This window comes from Manis javanica, chromosome 6 (assembly GCF_040802235.1).
Source record: "Manis javanica isolate MJ-LG chromosome 6, MJ_LKY, whole genome shotgun sequence".
NCBI classification, from domain to species: Eukaryota; Metazoa; Chordata; class Mammalia; order Pholidota; family Manidae; genus Manis; species Manis javanica.
In genome coordinates, this window is record NC_133161.1 from 11031716 (window position 1) to 11049145 (window position 17430).

The 17430-nt window shown below is 40.6% G+C and overlaps 1 protein-coding gene across 1 annotated transcript; it reads right to left on the minus strand.

Moving 5' to 3' along the window:
- Window positions 1–2698: 2698 nt before the first annotated feature.
- On the minus strand, window positions 2699–7100 carry LOC108404387 (taste receptor type 2 member 40). The gene is given in 6 exon segments (XM_036994550.2): window positions 2699–2775; window positions 3462–3602; window positions 6062–6310; window positions 6313–6478; window positions 6480–6787; window positions 6965–7100. Coding segments are annotated over 6 exon segments (1077 nt in total).
- Between the last annotated feature and the right edge of the window lie 10330 nt (window positions 7101–17430).

Here is a 17430-nt window from a genome sequence, read left to right on the forward strand (position 1 = left end):
TCTTCACCAAGTACCAACAGATCACTCTTCAGAATGGTAGTACAATTTCATGCTTCTGCCAGCCAGCACCAAGGGTTTCCTTCACGTCCTCATCACAGCTTGGTAATTTTTGGCTATTCCGATGAATGTGAAATACTATCGTACAGTTTTAGGTTGTATATTTCTGGTTACAGGTAAGGATGAGCACTTCTTTTCTTGGCCATTTGGGTTTCCTCTGCCTTATTTGTGTGTATGTGTGCGCATGTGTGTGTGTGCACTGATTTTCCTTGTATAGTCTAGTTGGTGGTTTCCTACAGCTTTTATATGTTGTAAATGTCTTCTCCCTGACTGTCATCTGTGCCTTTCACTGAATGGAAATTCAACTAGTTTTTAAGCTTTTAGGGTTTCATTTAATAAGCCATTCTCTACCCTTTAGTCACAAAATTTGTCTATATTTTCTTAATTTTCCTTCTACATCTATATCTTTTATCCATTTGGACTTACCTTTTTATGAAGTAAAAGGAAGGGATCCAACTTTGTTTTCTCCCAAATAATGAATCTTATTCCCATTTGATAAATAATCTATCTTTTATATGGTTTGCTTTTTTAAAAATCGTATTTTAAGTTCCATGGATAAATGAGTCTATTCTTATGCATTTTCCTCTATAACTTAGTAGTGTGCCTTAATATCTGGCAGAGATTAGATTCAAGGATCTTTATTCTATATAAGTTTTAAAGTAAGTTGTTGAGTTCTTAAAAATATATATTTTATTGCTGAAAACATCTGGTAGATTTATTGGTAGGTAAATTCCTTGCTTCTACATGATTCTTCTTTACCTTTATACTTTTACTATCTGGCGCAGTATCTCACATATACGGTACCTCAGTAAATAAGAACTATTATTCAACTGATTTATGGTCTCCTTTCAAAGTGACAGGGCAGGGAAATAAATGATGTGATAATGGAGGTCACATTTAAAGTCATCTTATCTTCTTCTGAGTGAGAGGAGGGAGAATAGACCAAAGATCAGGGAGCTGACCCCTTCTGTAACAGAAACAGTTGTGGCTTTGGCTTTAATTCTCATCATAGAAGATTAGAAACTCTCTGTTGAGAATAGATTCTGTATAGAGCTTTAGAAATGGCTACACCCAAGGGTCAATAGACATATTCTTAATAGATTGTCAAAGGAAAATAAGAAGCTTAAAGTGGGAGCTGAAAGGGGAACATTTTTATCAAATAATTCATATGATCCAATTGGCTTACTTGAATACTGAGTTGCAAATAGCTCCATAAAAGCAGTTTATGCTACAGAAATGGGGAGAATGCCATCTAGTGGGAATAAATCTGTACAACACCATGTGATCTTCAGTCCTAAGGAATAGTGGGAAACACTTTAGAGTGCCTATAGGATGTGAGAAACCAGTCTTAAGAAATTTCCACATTATGGCAATAACCCCACGAGACAAAGATATTCATTACACCTATTTTGAAGGTAGGTAATTGAAGCTCATCGGGGTTAAGCGACTTGCCCAAGGTCACAGAGCTAGTACTGCGTTGAAATTGAGACTGTGGCTCTAGAATCTGTAAATTCAATCTCTTTGCTATTTTGCCTGAGAGGAAGAAGGAGTGGTGGGCTGGAGTTGACTCCTACCAGCTAGAGGGCATGGATGGCGTACATCTCTCCCCACCTTTCCATTCAGTAACATCATGTTGGTAGTTCAAATAACATGATGGTGGGAGTATTTACACAATGGAAATCAGAATTCTACACATCAGGGCCCTGTCCTCCTTCTCTCCCTCCACGCATCCCTCCCTCCCTTCTTTCTTCCATTCTCCTTTCTTTCTTCCCTTTATCTTCTCTCTCTCTCCACCAGAGAGCTGGTTTGCCAACACACTCTGGGTGAGATAAATTAAGAATTCAGAGACATATCCATAAGCGTTGTTTAGGAAAGTTGGAAAAGAGATTTGGAAGACAAGTAGTTTTTGAGAAAACAACAACAGTATAAAAGATCCTAAGACTTTTTTTCTTGATTTGTGTATTAGAACAGAAACAGGTAGTTTATGACTGGTGTAGAGCTCCTTGAAACGAAGAAAGACTTACTGGAGTGTAATGTGAATTTGCTCAACTACTCTATGAGGAAAAAAGACAGAACAGTTGCAGGGTCTGTGTTGCAAAGCACACATTAAAAATGGCCAAAGGGACAGAGGAGTCAGAAAAACAGGCAGAACCATTTTTAGAGGAACTTAAGTTAAATACAGTAGGACCTCATTAACGAGTGTTGAAATGGGCAAAGAAGAATTGGAAAATTCAGAGAACAAACACACGTATGCCAGCTTGAAGGGTTCAAATCATAGGCTGAGAATGGCCATGGCATTTAGGGGAAATGACACAAAGTTTCTACAACTTCCTAATTTAGAACCCACAAAATCTTTTGGGCTAAAGTGACTAGAAATATTTGACTCATATAATTATCCTACTCAAAAACCTTCCATGGACATTACTGGCAAAATGTTGATAGTTGTTGAGGCTGAGATACATAGGGTATCATCATACTACTTCTTTACTTTTTTGCATGTTTGAAATTTTATGTAATTAAAGTTAAAAGAACAGGATAAAGGTCAGGCAGCTAAAGAGATACAGAAGCCAAGGGTGGAGAGTTTTTAAAAAGGGGGTAGTCAGCAATGCTGCATGCCCTGGGGGCCAAAGAGGATGGAGACTCAGGCCGTAGGGTCTGACTTTTCAGAGTGACTTCTTCGGATCAGGACTTGCCAGACATATTCTTCAGTTACTTGGCCTTTGCAAACAAAAACAAAAGCTTTTGTCATTGGGTGCAATTACAATGTTCAGTGCCACAAATGTAAGTCATGTCAGTGCTTCTAGATATAAGAATACAGATGCAGAAATTAATTAAATACTCATGAAAAGACAGAGGCATTTTAATCATTTAACAATTTGATTAGTTCACAAAGAGGTTAAGGTACTCTTTGGCAATATTTAGTTTTGATTACATATTATATTTTGCTGTATTAAGATAAATCTCACATAAAGTTGAACAAGACTTAGTCAAAAATATAAAAATAAAACATAAACATTTAGCTAACAGTATACTCCACGGTAAGTAATTCTAACCGTCCTTGCTCATCTTGCTAGTCTTAGTTAATTGATTGAGTCTACTTGGCATTTTTATGCTCCATGTGAAGGTGGTCCTGGGCCACGGGAAAGAGGAGTCAGAGTTTTCCAGTGTGACAGTGGATGTCTTTTTTTTTTTTTGGCAGAAGGCTGCACCATGTAGCGTGGAGAGCAGATCCCAGGTTGTATATTCTCTTGTGTTTGCAGCTTGGACTTTGGGGTTTATTCACTGAGTTATCTGGGTCCTGATTCACCAGAGCATCGGCCTGTCTGCTCACACACCTCAAAGCGATCAAAAAGTCTTCTGGCCTTTCCTTTCCGCACCTCAATCACTCAATGACCAGAGCTTACCTTTGACTTTATCTCCTTCCTGCGGCTGTCTCCACAGATTCCCTGAGTGCAGAGAAATGGCTTCACCCAGTTCCACTTCCCGATGCCACTGCTTGTTTGGACCTGCTCCCATGAGATGGGGAATCTGGGGTAGGTCCACTGCTAGGGCAGGGAGTCAGGGGAGCGGGTGGGGAGTGAGGGGCTGGAGGTATGAGTTAAGTCATGGTTCTTCTGATCTCCAGCCTCAGCAAAGGATACAAATCCAGACTCTTTCATCCATGTCCCGTAGAATCTTCCAACAGACATGCCATTGTTCCTTGGGGAGCCAGGTCATGGTTAGGAAGAAATGTAAGAGGGTGGTTGCAGGGATCTGTATACAACTGACCTCCAGGTGGCTAGACTGGGTTTTCCAAGGTTTTTTCTGGGTCTTTGAATCTAGAAACAAGGAAATTTTTCTCACTGCATTTATGAGTACAGTGTGTCAGGTCCTTTTTCTCTGAGAAGGGAGATGAGACAAGGCACCGGACTGAGATCCTGTGAGGTCTCTAGGCTTCTGAGAGTTGAATTGCCACCCCCTCCTGATAAGGATTTCTATCATTTATGGTCCCAGCTGCACTCAGGGCCATCAGCCATACTTTATTATCCAGCATCTGGTTTGAATAAACTGCAGATTTATTTGTCGTCTCTGAGGGCTCTAGGCAGGAGATGCAAACAGCAGCTTTTGCTAGGGAGGCGTGGATGTAATGAGACCCTTTTCTCTTTTGCATCCCTGGCTCTGATGGGGATCTCTGAGGGTGCTCAGTGGCACAGTCTTCTCTTGGCCCTTATCTTTCCTAACTAGTCCAGTGAGAGTGCGAGAAAAGAATTCTGTCCTGAGCCCCTCTTTGTGCCCCAGGAGGAAATAAACAGGAAGGTCAGGATATAAAATTTATTTGGAGGGGAATTTAATTGTGCACATTTGAGGTTTGAGGTACATCCCTGACCCCTCAATACATAGACCTCCACTGGAGTATTCCTACATTGAGTTGTTTTTAGTGAGGTGTTCTCTCCCAGACTCTGAGCTCTTAGAGGATGAATTTTTGTGTGTTAACCTTGAGTTATCAGCATCTTGTTCAGTTAGGAGCCCATATGCTCAATACACTTCTGTTGAATGAATAAGTGCACTCATCTTTGTATAGGGGCTTATAGTTTATTACGCACATATTGTTTCCTTTGAACCTCAAAACAACCCCGTGAAATGCTATTGCGATCATTTCTGTTTTCCAGATGGGGCCAGGGCAGGTTTAGTGACTTTCCAAAGATCACCCAGAGTAAGAACTCAAATCTAGATCTTTGACATGAAAATCTAGGGTCTTCCCATGTGCCACACTGACTCTAGGCCTTTCCCATCAGTATATAATAAACCAGCCAGTTACTTAACCATCTGAAAAGAACATGAAAATATAAATATTGCCCTGCTGGATCAGAACCATGAAGAGAACTGCAGCCTAGTGTCCAGTGTGACAGCAAGAGTTCTTAGGAGTACGGTCATTTCAGAGCTGGAGACATAGCCTTCATAACATTCTCAAAGACCCTGTAGGAACCTGCTTACCAATTTTTACTCCATTATGGATTGAAAAGCTTCATGGTGGTATCTTTCAAAGCTTTAGCTAAAGACGCATTTGGGGCCCTGTGTCTTATCTTAACAGCATCATGGTGTTGGGAGAGAGGCGAGACTATGGCATTAGTTGTCTGTTTTTTCAAAGACATAAAGGACTGTGTTTAGGGATTGCGAAGTGTTGGACACCAGCTGGAGAAATTCAAAGCGGCAAAAGTATTTGGAAAATTGCAGTGTTCAAATCATGGCAAAAGTTGTAATAACTGGTTTACAGTGAAAGTAACTGAGGTTTGGTGTGAGTTTTGGCTCCTCCTTGGGCTGGAGTAAGTGCCAAATGAAGACTGGCAAACTGTGGCTTGGGATCAAATCTGACCTGCTATCTCTTCTTGTAGAGCCCACAAGCTAAGAATATTTTTCGCATGTTTAAATGGTTGAAAAAAAATCAAAAGAATATTTCCTGATGTGTGAAAATTATATGAAATTCACATTTCCTTGTCCATAGATAAAATTTTATGGGAGCAGAGCCATTTCTATTCATTTATATGTTGTCTCTGGTAGCTTTGGGGCTACCACAAAAGTTGAGTACTTGTGATGGACTTTCACAGGGAATTTATGGCCTGCAAAGCTTAAAATATTTACTATGTGGCCCTTGACAGAAAGTTGCTGACCCCTGACCTAGTAGTGCCTTGCTTTGTTCAAAACAGGCACTCAAATAATTGTCAGAGGGTTAAGTCTGGGAATACTAGATGTCACTGTGACATTGCTGGAAGTGGGTCCAGGAGCTGAATACTTCAGGGCACCCCCACACGCCCCTCACCTCTTGGATGATTGAGCTGCTATGGACTGAGCTGTGTTCTGCCCCTGAGCCTACGGTGCAGCTGAGTCCTCGGCATGCATCCAGCTCAGTGTGGGCTCTGACGTTTTCACATTCAGTTTGCTTTGAATATCCTCATTCTCTATACCCTGCCTCTCAGCCGCACATCCCTTACTTTAGAATATTAACAGCAAACAATTAAGAGCTTACTCTGGGCCAGGCAGTGTGTTAGGGATGAGGCAGAGCTGTTTGGACCAGGCCCTGTGGTAGTCTGTGGGCCCCAGCCACAGAGTCTGCCCTGATAGGTAAGGTGAACTCCGTGCTGGAACTGCTTCCAGGCTCTTCTCAACCCGGGGTTGCCCAAGGTCAGTAGCACCGAGTGGCTAGCAGGGTAGGCAGCCTTGATGATTTTGCACAAAATATCCCAGGAACTGTCAATGTCAAAGATGTTGGACATGGAAGAAATAGAGCGACTGCATTGAAAATGTACAGAATGAAAAAGCAGCTGATAGCTTTGATGGCTCCCGTGTGAGCCTCCATACTGTGGGCCCTGAAGCCTGTGCCATTGCTTTCCATGTGTATAGAGTGTGTCTGTCTCCTGAGAGAGATGATCACAGCAGGGTGACCACATGGATAACATGATCAGAGGAATGACAGTCCTCAAGTTATGGGGAAGAACCAGGTTGACCACATTGGTCTCAGAAAAGTACTTCTCAGTGGTGTTGGAGGAGGGGATAAGAGTGGAACTGTGTCCATATGCATTGAGGGTATATGTGGAGAAGGGGAAGCTGAAGCATAAGGAGGTGAATGGGGATATCCTCAGAAGCCAAGGCATCAGCACCATGATTTTCCTCTTCATCATGGAAAACAAAGGTGAATAAAGTTTGTAATTAAAAGGCAAAAAACTGAGCCAGGCAGGAAGCCAGTTTGGAATAGCTGAGAGAAATGATGATGACTTTGAAAAGTATATACACTGTGTTTTGGTTATAAGTGATCCAGAAAAGTAGACTGTAGGTACTCTCCAGCATTATCCATACCTGTAACAAGAGCCTGAAAAAGCTCAACACAACGCGAATGCAGTCACTAACAGAGAGTCTTTTGCTCCTGGCCCACCTGGCCCCATGTATGGCCAGGATGAGGCATTCCCAGCGATGCCAGTGATGCACCCTGTTCGAGAGACTCCCATGTTGAAGACAGTTTTAAACCTGGACATGTCTTTACCTGTGACATCTGTTTTTACTGTCGCCATTCTCTTTGGCCCTGATGTTCAGGTTTCCACACCAAGAACTGATACCCTCTGCAATCTTATGACCTTCACTCAGTGTTATCACTCAATGTTTTCCCCAGGTAATGGTTCCTTACAGTTTTTCTTCATTTTCTTGCCACATGACTATCAGTCAGAGGCTTGAAATACAAATGTTGAGAGGATCTGGTTACCTACTGGCTGTGTCCATTTTTAATAAAGACCCATTTGTCTTGGGCTTTCAGGAACTTACTGGAAAACATTTGGGACAGGTTCCTACCATAGCACCTTCGTAATTTATTTACTTTAAGTTCATATTCATCTGACAGGGCAAGTGTCCCAGGTTAGGAATCTTAGTGACCCATGCCTTTTTACTGGTTTTTGCAAGACATGTTACCTGTAAAAATGTAGCTTCTTTCTAACCTTGAACCTTTGGTAACCACGAATCTAAAACCTGCAATGGCAATAAGAACATATCTTTCAATAATCACCCTAAATGTAAATGGACTGAATTCACCAATCAAAAGACACAGAGTAATAGAATGGATAAAAAAGCAAGACCCATCTATATGCTGCTTACAAGAGACTCACCTCAAACCCAAAGACATGCACATACTAAAAGTCAAGGAATGGAAAAAGATATTTCATGCAAATAATAGGGAGAAAAAAGCAAGTGTTGCAGTACTAGTATTAGACAAAATAGACTTCAAAACAAAGAAAAAAGAAAGTAACAAGAGATAAAGAAGGACATTACATAGTGATAAAGGGGTCAGTCCAACAAGAGGATATAACCATTATTATATATGCACCCAATACAGGAGCACCAGCATATGTGAAACAAATACTAACACAATTAAAGGAGGAAATAGAATGAAATGCATTCATTTTAGGAGACTTCAACACACCACTCAATCCAAAGGACAGATCCACCAGACAGAAAATAAGTAAGGAAACACAGGCACTGAACAGCACACTAGAAGAGATGGACCTAATAGACATCTACAGAACTCTACACCCAAAAGCAGCAGGATACACATTCTTCTCAAGGGCACATGGAACATTCTCCAGAATAGACCACATACTAGGCCACAAAAAGAGCCTCAGTAAATTCAAAAAGATTGAAATCCTACCAACCAACTTCTCAGACCACAAAGGTATAAAACTAGAAATAAATTCTACAAAGGAAGCAAAAAGGCTCACAAACACATGGAGGTTTAACAACATGCTTCTAAATAATCAATGGATCAATGACCAAATTAAAATAGAGATCAAGCAATATATGGAAACAAATGACAACAACAACTCAAAGCCCCAACTTCTGTGGGATACAGCGAAAGCAGTTCCAAGAGGAAAGTATATAGCAATCCAGGCATATTTAAAGAAGGAAGGACAATCCCAAATGAATAGTTTCAAGTCACAATTATCAAAATTGGAAAAAGAAGAACAAATGAGGCCTAAAGTCAGCAGAAGGAGGGATATAATAAAGATCAGAGAATAAATAAATAAAATTGAGAAGAATAAAACAATAGAAAAAATCAATGAAACCAAGAGCTGCTTCTTTGAGAAAATAAACAAAATAGATAAGCCTCTAGCCAGACTTATTAAGAGAAAAAGAGAATTAACACACATCAACAGAATCAGAAACAAGAAAGGAAAAATCACAACGGACCCTACGTAAATACAAAGAATTATTAGAGAATACTATGAAAACCTATATGCTAACAAGCTGGAAAACCTAGCAGAAATGGACAACTTCTTAGAAAAATATGACCTTCCAAGACTGACCAAGGAAGAAACAGAAAATCTAAACAGCCAATTACCAGCAATGAAATTGAAGTGGTAATCAAAAAACTACCCAAGAGCAAAACCCCCAGACCAGATGGATTTAACACAGAATTTTATAGACATACAGAGAAGACATTAATACCCATTCTCCTTAAAGTTTTCCAAAAAATAGAAGAGGAGGGAATACTCCCAAACTCATTCTATGAAGCTAATATCACTCTAATCCCAAAAACAGGCAAAGACCCCACCAAAAAAGAAAATTACAGACCAATATCCCTGATGAACATAGATGCAAAAATACTCAACAAACTATTAGCAAACGAATTCAAAAATACATCAAGAGGATCATATACCATGACTAAGTGGGATTCATCTCAGGGATTCAAGGATGGTACAACAATTGAAAATCCATCAACATCATCCACCACATAAACAAAAAGGACAAAAATCACATGATCATGTCCATAGATGCTGAAAAAGCATTTGACAAAATTCAACATCCATTCATGATAAAAACTCTCAACCAAATGGGTATAGAGAGCAAGTACCTCAACATAATAAAGGCCATTTTTGATAAACCCACAGCCAACATCATACTGAACAGCGAGAAGCTGAAAGTTTTTCCTCTAAGATTGGGAACAAGACAGGGATGCGCACTCACCCCATTGTTATTCAACATAGTACTGGAGGTCCTAGCCATGGCAATAAGACAAAACAAAGAAATACAAGGAATCCAGATTGGTAAAGAAGAAATCAAACTGTCACTGTTTGCAGATGACATGATATTGTACATACGAAACCCTAAAGACTCCACTCCAAAACTACTAGAACTAATATTGGAATTCAGCAAAGTTACAGGATACAAAATTAACACACAGAAATCTGTGGCTTTCCTATACACTAACAATGAACTAATAGAAAGTGAAATAAGGAAAACAATTCCATTCACAATTGCATCAAAAATAATAAAATACCTAGGAATAAACCTAACCACGGAAGTGAAAGACCTATACCCTGAAAACTACAAGACACTCTTAAGAGAAATTAAAGAGGACACTAACAAATGGAAACTCATCCCATGCTCTTGGCTAGAAAGAATTTATATCATCAACATGGCCATCCTGCCCAAAGCAATCTACAGATTCAATGCAATCCTTATCAAATTACCAACAGCATTCTTCAACAAACTAGAACAAATAGTTCAAAAATTCATATGGAACCACCAAAGACCCCAAACAGCCAAAGGAATCCTGAGAAGGAAGAATAAAGTGGGGGGTGATCTCACCGCCCAACTTCAAGCTCTACTACAAAGCCACCATAATCAAGACAATTTGGTACTGGCACAAGAACAGAGCCACAGACCAGTGGAACAGAATAGAGACTCCAGACATTAACCCAAACATATATGGCCAATTAATATACAATAAAGGAGCCATGGACATACAATGGGGAAATGACAGCCTCTTCAACAGCTGGTGTTGGCAAAACTGGACAGCTACGTGTAAGAGAATGAAACTGAATCACTGTCTAACCCCATACACAAAAGTAAACTCAAAATGGATCAAAGACCTGAATGTAAGTCATGAAACCATAAAACTCTTAGAAAAAAACATAGTCAAAAATCTTTTGGACATAAATATGAGTGACTTCTTCATGAACATATCTCCCCAGGCAAGGGAAACAAAAGCAAAAATGAACAAGTGGGACTATATCAAGCTGAAAAGCTTCTGTACAGCAAAGGACACCATCAATAGAACAAAAAGGTATCCTAAAGTATGGGAGAATATATTCATAAATGACAGAGCTGATAAAGGCTTGACATCCAAAATATATAAAGAGCTCATGCACCTCAACAAACAAAAAGTGAATAATCCAATTAAAAAATGGGCAGAGGAGCTGAACAGACAGTTCTCCAAAGAAGAAATTCAGATGGCCAACAGACACATGAAAAGATGCTCCACTTCGCTAGTCATCAGAGATGACTAAGGATTGCCACCATCCAAAAGACAAACAACAACAAATGTTGGTGAGGTTGTAGAGAAAGGGGATCCCTCCTACACTGCTGGTGGGAATGTAAATTAGTTCAACCATTGTGGAAAGCATATGGAGGTTCCTCAAAAAAGCTCAAAATAGAAATACCATTTGGCCCAGGAATTCCACTTCTAGGAATTTACCCTAAGAATGCAGCAGCCCAGTTTGAAAAAGACAGATGCACCCTTATGTTTATTGCTCCACTATTTACAATAGCCAAGATATGGAAGCAACCTAACTGTCCATCAGTAGATGAATGGATAAAGGAGATGTGGTACATATACACAATGGAATATTACTCAGCCAGAAGAAAAAAACAGATCCTACCATTTGCAACAACATAGATGGAGCTAGAGGGTATTATGCTCAGTGAAATAAGCCAGGTAGAGAAAGACAAATACCAAATAATTTCACTCATATATGGAGTATAAGAACAAAGGAAAACTGAAGGAACAAAACAGCAGCAGAATCACAGAACCCAAGAATGGACTAACAGTTACCAAAGGAAAAGGGACTGGGGAGAATGAGGGGGAAGGGAGGGATAAGGGTGGGGAAAAAGAAAGGGGGCATTATGATTAACATGTATAGTGTGTGGGGGACACGGGGAGGGCTGTGCAACCCAGAGAAGACAAGTAGTGACTCTGCAGCATCTTACTATGCTGATGGTGAGTGACTGTAATGGGGTGTGGGGGGGGGGGACTTGGTGAAGGGGGTAGCCTAGTAAACACAATGTTGCTCATGTAATTGTAGATTAATGATACAAAAAAAATGTAGCTTCTTTGATCTGCCTCTTCCATTTCCTTTATTGTCTCCCTTATTTTGGGAGACTTTTTATCCTGTGGTGAGAATCCTTATGAGTAAGAAATTCTCATCATATATAAGCATATATACTTACAACCAAGCTTCTTCCAGAAAGGCCAGCTATTAAAATGTCCTCAAGCAATACATGGGAAAGCCAGAATTGGATGCCATTTCTATTCATTAGATGCAAGGAAACTGCCTTGTGAGAGTTTTCGTTGTCTGTGTGTAAATCACCAGCTATAACTGACTGAAATCTGCATCACTATTTGAGCTCAGAATCAGGTAGAGTTAGCCTGGAAAGGCTTCAGAGTGTTCTGAATACAGTGTTGAAGTTGGGATATGTGACAGAACACTGTTACTTGAAATTTAATTCCCTACTTCTTCACTCTGGCTGTGAAACAGAATGAACTCTGGAACATTAAAAAAACACATAGATGCCCAGGACTCATTCCTGTTTCTAGTAAACCAGCATCTAAGATAGGGCCCAGAAATGTTTTATTTTTCAAAAGCTGAACTGTCATACTGCTCTTAGCCAGATGGAGAACTAGTCTTATCTTGAGACCAGTGAGTCTTGGGAAATCTGGCTTGCAATTGTTTTATCTTGTGCTGCCTAATGTCAAACAGTATTATTCCACCAGTGCATAATTTTTTATTTGCCAACACCTAAATTTAGGAGATTGCATATATGCACAAAAAAATCTCTCTTCTCTTAAAAAATTAGAAGATCGGGCAATATGGGATCTACATTGTGAATCAGTTGAAGTGGAATAGTGGCTGCCCATTTAAAGTAAGGTATGTATGTACTCTTACAGTATCCACCAATTCCTAATGTCTTATTGACCCTGAGGCTTTGTGCCAGTGTGCTTGCCCTATTATAATTTTTATAATATAAATGGAGAGATGATAAAAATGGATTTCCCCACTCGAAATTAATTTGATTTCAAAGAAATCAAATTTTTATTATAAATTATTATTATTATATTTGTATAAAATAGCAGTGTAGAAAGCAATATATTACAAAATTAAGAGAAGGTTGTTTAGAGAAATGAAAATTCATGTTAGGACAAAAATGTGTACAAGAATGTTCATAACAACTTTATTCATGATAGCCAGAAATGGGAAACAAAAAGATTTGTTGTCAAGTTCTATACCTTTGGTAGCTTCTGTTACTTCTACTAAATAGAGGAGAGTACTATTTTTCAGCAGCTTTCATGTATTCCAAAGCCAAACTTATCTTTTTGTTAATTTTTGTCCCAACTTATGCAACTTTGTAATACGTGATATCTCCCCAAATTTCTTGCATATAATTGTTGATTTCCACTGTTCTAGTACCACCTTCTGTTGGTGTTCTTTTATGTTTTAAGAGGCAAGAGCAGTGGGGGCTGGTGAGCTGAAACCATATTTATAGGGATGTGGGGTTAATTATTATTCTGTGATCCTTTCTGACTTGGGGAGCTTGAATGGAAGCACTTTTGTTTTAGGGAAACTCTTATAGGGAACCAAAGACCCAAGGTTTCAAATTCTTGGCTATTATGTTCAAAAGCTTTGGTCCAGATGTAGGATAGAACAAATTTGGAAGAATATGTGATTAGGAAAGTCATGTTCCTTTCACTTCTCTCTCAAGCACTACCATGCAGGTTTGGAAATGCTTTTCCAATTTGGGGAGGAAAAGAAATGGCAGAGAAGGTCAACATCTCTGTGAACAGGGGTCCCTGCATCTCAGCCCACCACTCATGGCTGTATGGGGTTGTCAAAAGCAGAGGGGAAGCTCTAAGATTGTGCCTAAGTCTTGGCAACTTCCATCCACACTTGGGAGAGCCACTAAACCTTCCTTGTGCTCACAAACATTTTTGGAAATTTTCTGAGAGTTAGTGGATTCCCAAAAGGTTTGGTGGTCATGTCAAGGAGGCTTTGCATGCTTGGATTCAGGTGAAACCACTGCAAGGACAGAGGAATGACCATGGATAAGACATCCCTCTACATCCCTCTCCCAGTCTCTGCTCCCCAAGGAACAAAGAGGTCACCTCAGGGAGGACAAGGAAGAGAAATCCTGAGAAAACCTTGCAGTCGTAATGTGGAAGCCTGGCGTAACTGAGAAAACACTAAGTCATAATTGGTTCATGGAACACAGTGCTCAGCTGTGCTGCAGCTCCCTCTCCTACCCCATAGTAATCTTGGGCAAGTTTTGATCTTTTCTAGTCTTTTTTTTGGTTATTAATACTCGATCCAATTTAATTTTTTATTTGGTTTAAACCTTACCTTCTCTGTTTTCCCCAAGGACAGTGTCAGTTGACACCTCATCTTCTTGGATTGGATGGGGACCAGGTGGGCTCTGGGGACACCCGACTCTCCCTCCTGTTCCTCCAGGATGCTGGGTGCAATCTCTTTATTTTACTTGCTACAGTGGTAGGTGCTCTCTTGTGGTTGCTGCTGCTTCACCCACACCATCTGGCCATCTGTGAATCTACAGATTGACTCTCTTGTGAGGAGCACATGTGAGTTCCTGAGGGCTCTGCAGCAACTCTCTGGTGTGCTGCCTTCAGCCTGAGTCACCCATACCTTCTCTCCCTTCCCTCATCTTTTTATAAGTACAGACCTAGGTGGGGAGTTGCTGTGGGGATCGTGGCTGGTGATAGTAGGGCTGGAATTGCCACATTTTGGTAAACTTTGAAGGTAGGTATCTAGCCCCACTTCTTGGCTGCTTTCTTTAGATCTCAACCTTCTAACCCTGTCTACATACCAGAGTTGCCTGAATTACCTGAAAGGCTTAAAAAAAAAACCTATGCCCATGTCCTCCTTCAAAGATCCTGAGTAATTGTTCTGGAGTAAAGCTAAACACTGGCACTTCCAAAATTCCCCATTGAAATTCTAATACAGAGCAGGTAAGGAGTACTTACCTGTATGGTTTATAGTGTGGGCTGTAGGGTCAATTCTGGGGCAACAGGAACTGTGCCACTCAACATCCTTGTAGAATTGACTGAATGACTTCCTGGAGAAGACAAAGAGGACATGTTCTGCCACCAGGCAGAAGAAGACCAGATCCAGACGTTGAGTTTTAGAAAATAAAATATTTTGCAAAACTGAGTTTTTGGCTTGTGAGAATCACTTCCACTATATCGTGTTAGAAAAGCAAAATATTTCTCATATCTCTATGTAAAGGAAGAAAGGGAAGATAGACCTAACGGGTCATGTTCTATTTAGTAAACTGAAGACCATTCCTATGTGCTTATTTGGAAAAGAGAATTAAAACGTCAACAGGATTTTTTTTTTGTTATTTAGCAAATAAGCAGTTATGTAACCAAGTGAAAAATTTACCCAGACATCAAATTCTTCATTGATAGCAAGTTATAAAAGAGTGTCTATTGAGAGATTGGGAGAAAAAGATGGCAGAGTAGGAAGGGAAGGTGGAAATCTCCTTCTCAAAACACATAAAACACAAAAATATGGCAAATACAACTAAACCTGAAAATGATCTGAAGGCTGCAGAACAGACTACCTACACCTCAGAAGAAGAGAAGACCTCACAGAAAGGGTAAAGTGGCAAAGCCAATCAAGTGAGACCCAAGCCCTCCCTCTACCACAGACCACAGGTGGGAGAAAGAGGAATGGAGTGGGAAGAGGGTAGGAGCCCAGGATTGCTGAACACCTTGCCCTGAAGATCTGCTCCAGGAGCACGAACTCACATTACATGGTGTTCTAGTGATTAGCAGAGCTGGACAACAAACACAAGAGGAACACTCAGAGAGGCTGAGATTCCAGTTGCTCATGGAGAACAGGCATGCTCCACCTGTCCCCCCTAAGACAGAAGCAAAGTGGGCAGTTTGAAAGGCTTCCCAGCAGTGGGAGGGTTGCCAGAGGGGAAGGTGTTGGATGGAGCTTTCTTAGAAAGGGTAGGTGGACGATACCTTCCAGCCTTCCCTCAGCCCAACAGGTCAGGAACTATTGGGAGCCTGAGATGCTCCATCCCCCTTGCTGGCAATGCAGCCCCAAGGCTCCTCCCTGTGTGTGCAGCTGGCAGACTCCACTTGGCCCACCAGTAGAGTCAGATTTAGCTGCTGGGTGGGCAAAGGGGGAGGACCCTCCCAGCTTTCTTGGCTCTGTTTCAGCCCAACAGGGGAGGTGCCTGCAGGAGCCAGCCCCAAGAGCTCCTTCCTCCCTATGGGCACCAGGTCCTGTGTGATGAGCCTGGGCAGAACCACACATCAGCTCACCTATCCCATTAACCCTGCATCCCCCACCATTGCTGCAGGTCAGGAAGAGGGTAGCCCTATGCACAGCAACTCCAGCAGGGACTTCTGTGCTGATCACAGAGGTGCAACCAAAGCAAACTGCCTGCCTAGAATCAGATCACTACAAGCCAGACAGAAAAGTGGCCCTGCCCACTGCACGCCAACAGCTGGGGCTCCTGCACTGGAAAGTAGAGACTCTTGAGCTTCTGGGCACTAAAGGGCACCTTCTTCATAAAGCTGCTATTCCATAGACAGTAACACAGAAACCCTGACAAAATGAGGAATGGAAACTCATCCCATGCTCTTGGCTAGGAAGAATTAATATTGTCAAAATGGCCATCCTGCCCAAAGCAATCTACAGATTCAATGCAATTCCTATCAAAATACCTATAACATTCTTCAATGAACTAGAGCAAATAGTTCTAAAATTCATATGGAACCACAAAAGACCCTGAATAGCCAAAGCAATCCTGAGAAGGAAGAATAAAGCAGAGGGAATTATGCTCCCTGACTTCAAGCTCTACTACAAAGCCACAGTAATCAAGACAATTTGGTACTGGCCCAAGAACAGACTCATAGACCAGTGGAACAGAATAGAGAGTTCAGATATAAACCCAAACATATATGGTCAATTAATATATGATAAAGGAGCCATGGACATACAATGGGGAAAAGACAACCTCTTCAACAACTGGTGTTGGCAAAACTGGACAGCTACATGTAAGAGAATGAAACTGGGTTATCATCTAACTCCATACACAAAAGTAAATTTGAAATGGATCAAAGACCTGAATGTAAGTCATGAAACCATAAAACTCTTTGAGGAAAACATAGGCAAACATCTCTTGAATATAAGAAGGAACAATTTTTTCCTGAACACATCTGCTTGGGCAAGGGAAACAAACTCATCTGATAAGGGGTTAACATCCAAAATTTATAAAGAACTCACATGAATTTACAATTGCATCAAAAAAAGAAATAACCCAATCAAAGAATGGGTGAAAGGTCTGAACAGACACTTCTCCAAAGAAGAAATTTGAATGGCCAACAGGCACATGAAAAGATGCTCCACATCACTAATCATCAGGGGAATGCAAATTAAGACCAAAATAAGATATCACTTCACACCAGTTAGAATGGCTGGCTGCTAACCAAAAGACAAAAAAAAAACAAATGCTGGTGAAGATGTGGAGAAATGAGAACCCTCCTACATTGTTGGTGGGAATGTAAATTGGTGCAACCACTGTAGAAAGCAATATGGAGGTTCCTCAAAAAATAAAAATAAAAATATAATTTGACCCAGTAATTCCACTCCTAGGAATTTAGCAGAAGAAAACAAAATCCCTGATTCAAAAAGACATGTGCACTCCCATGTTTATCACTGCATTATTTGCAATAGCCAAGATACAGAAGCAACCTAAATGTCTATCAATAAATGAATGGATAAAGAAGTGGTACATATACACATGGAATATTATTCAGCCATAAAT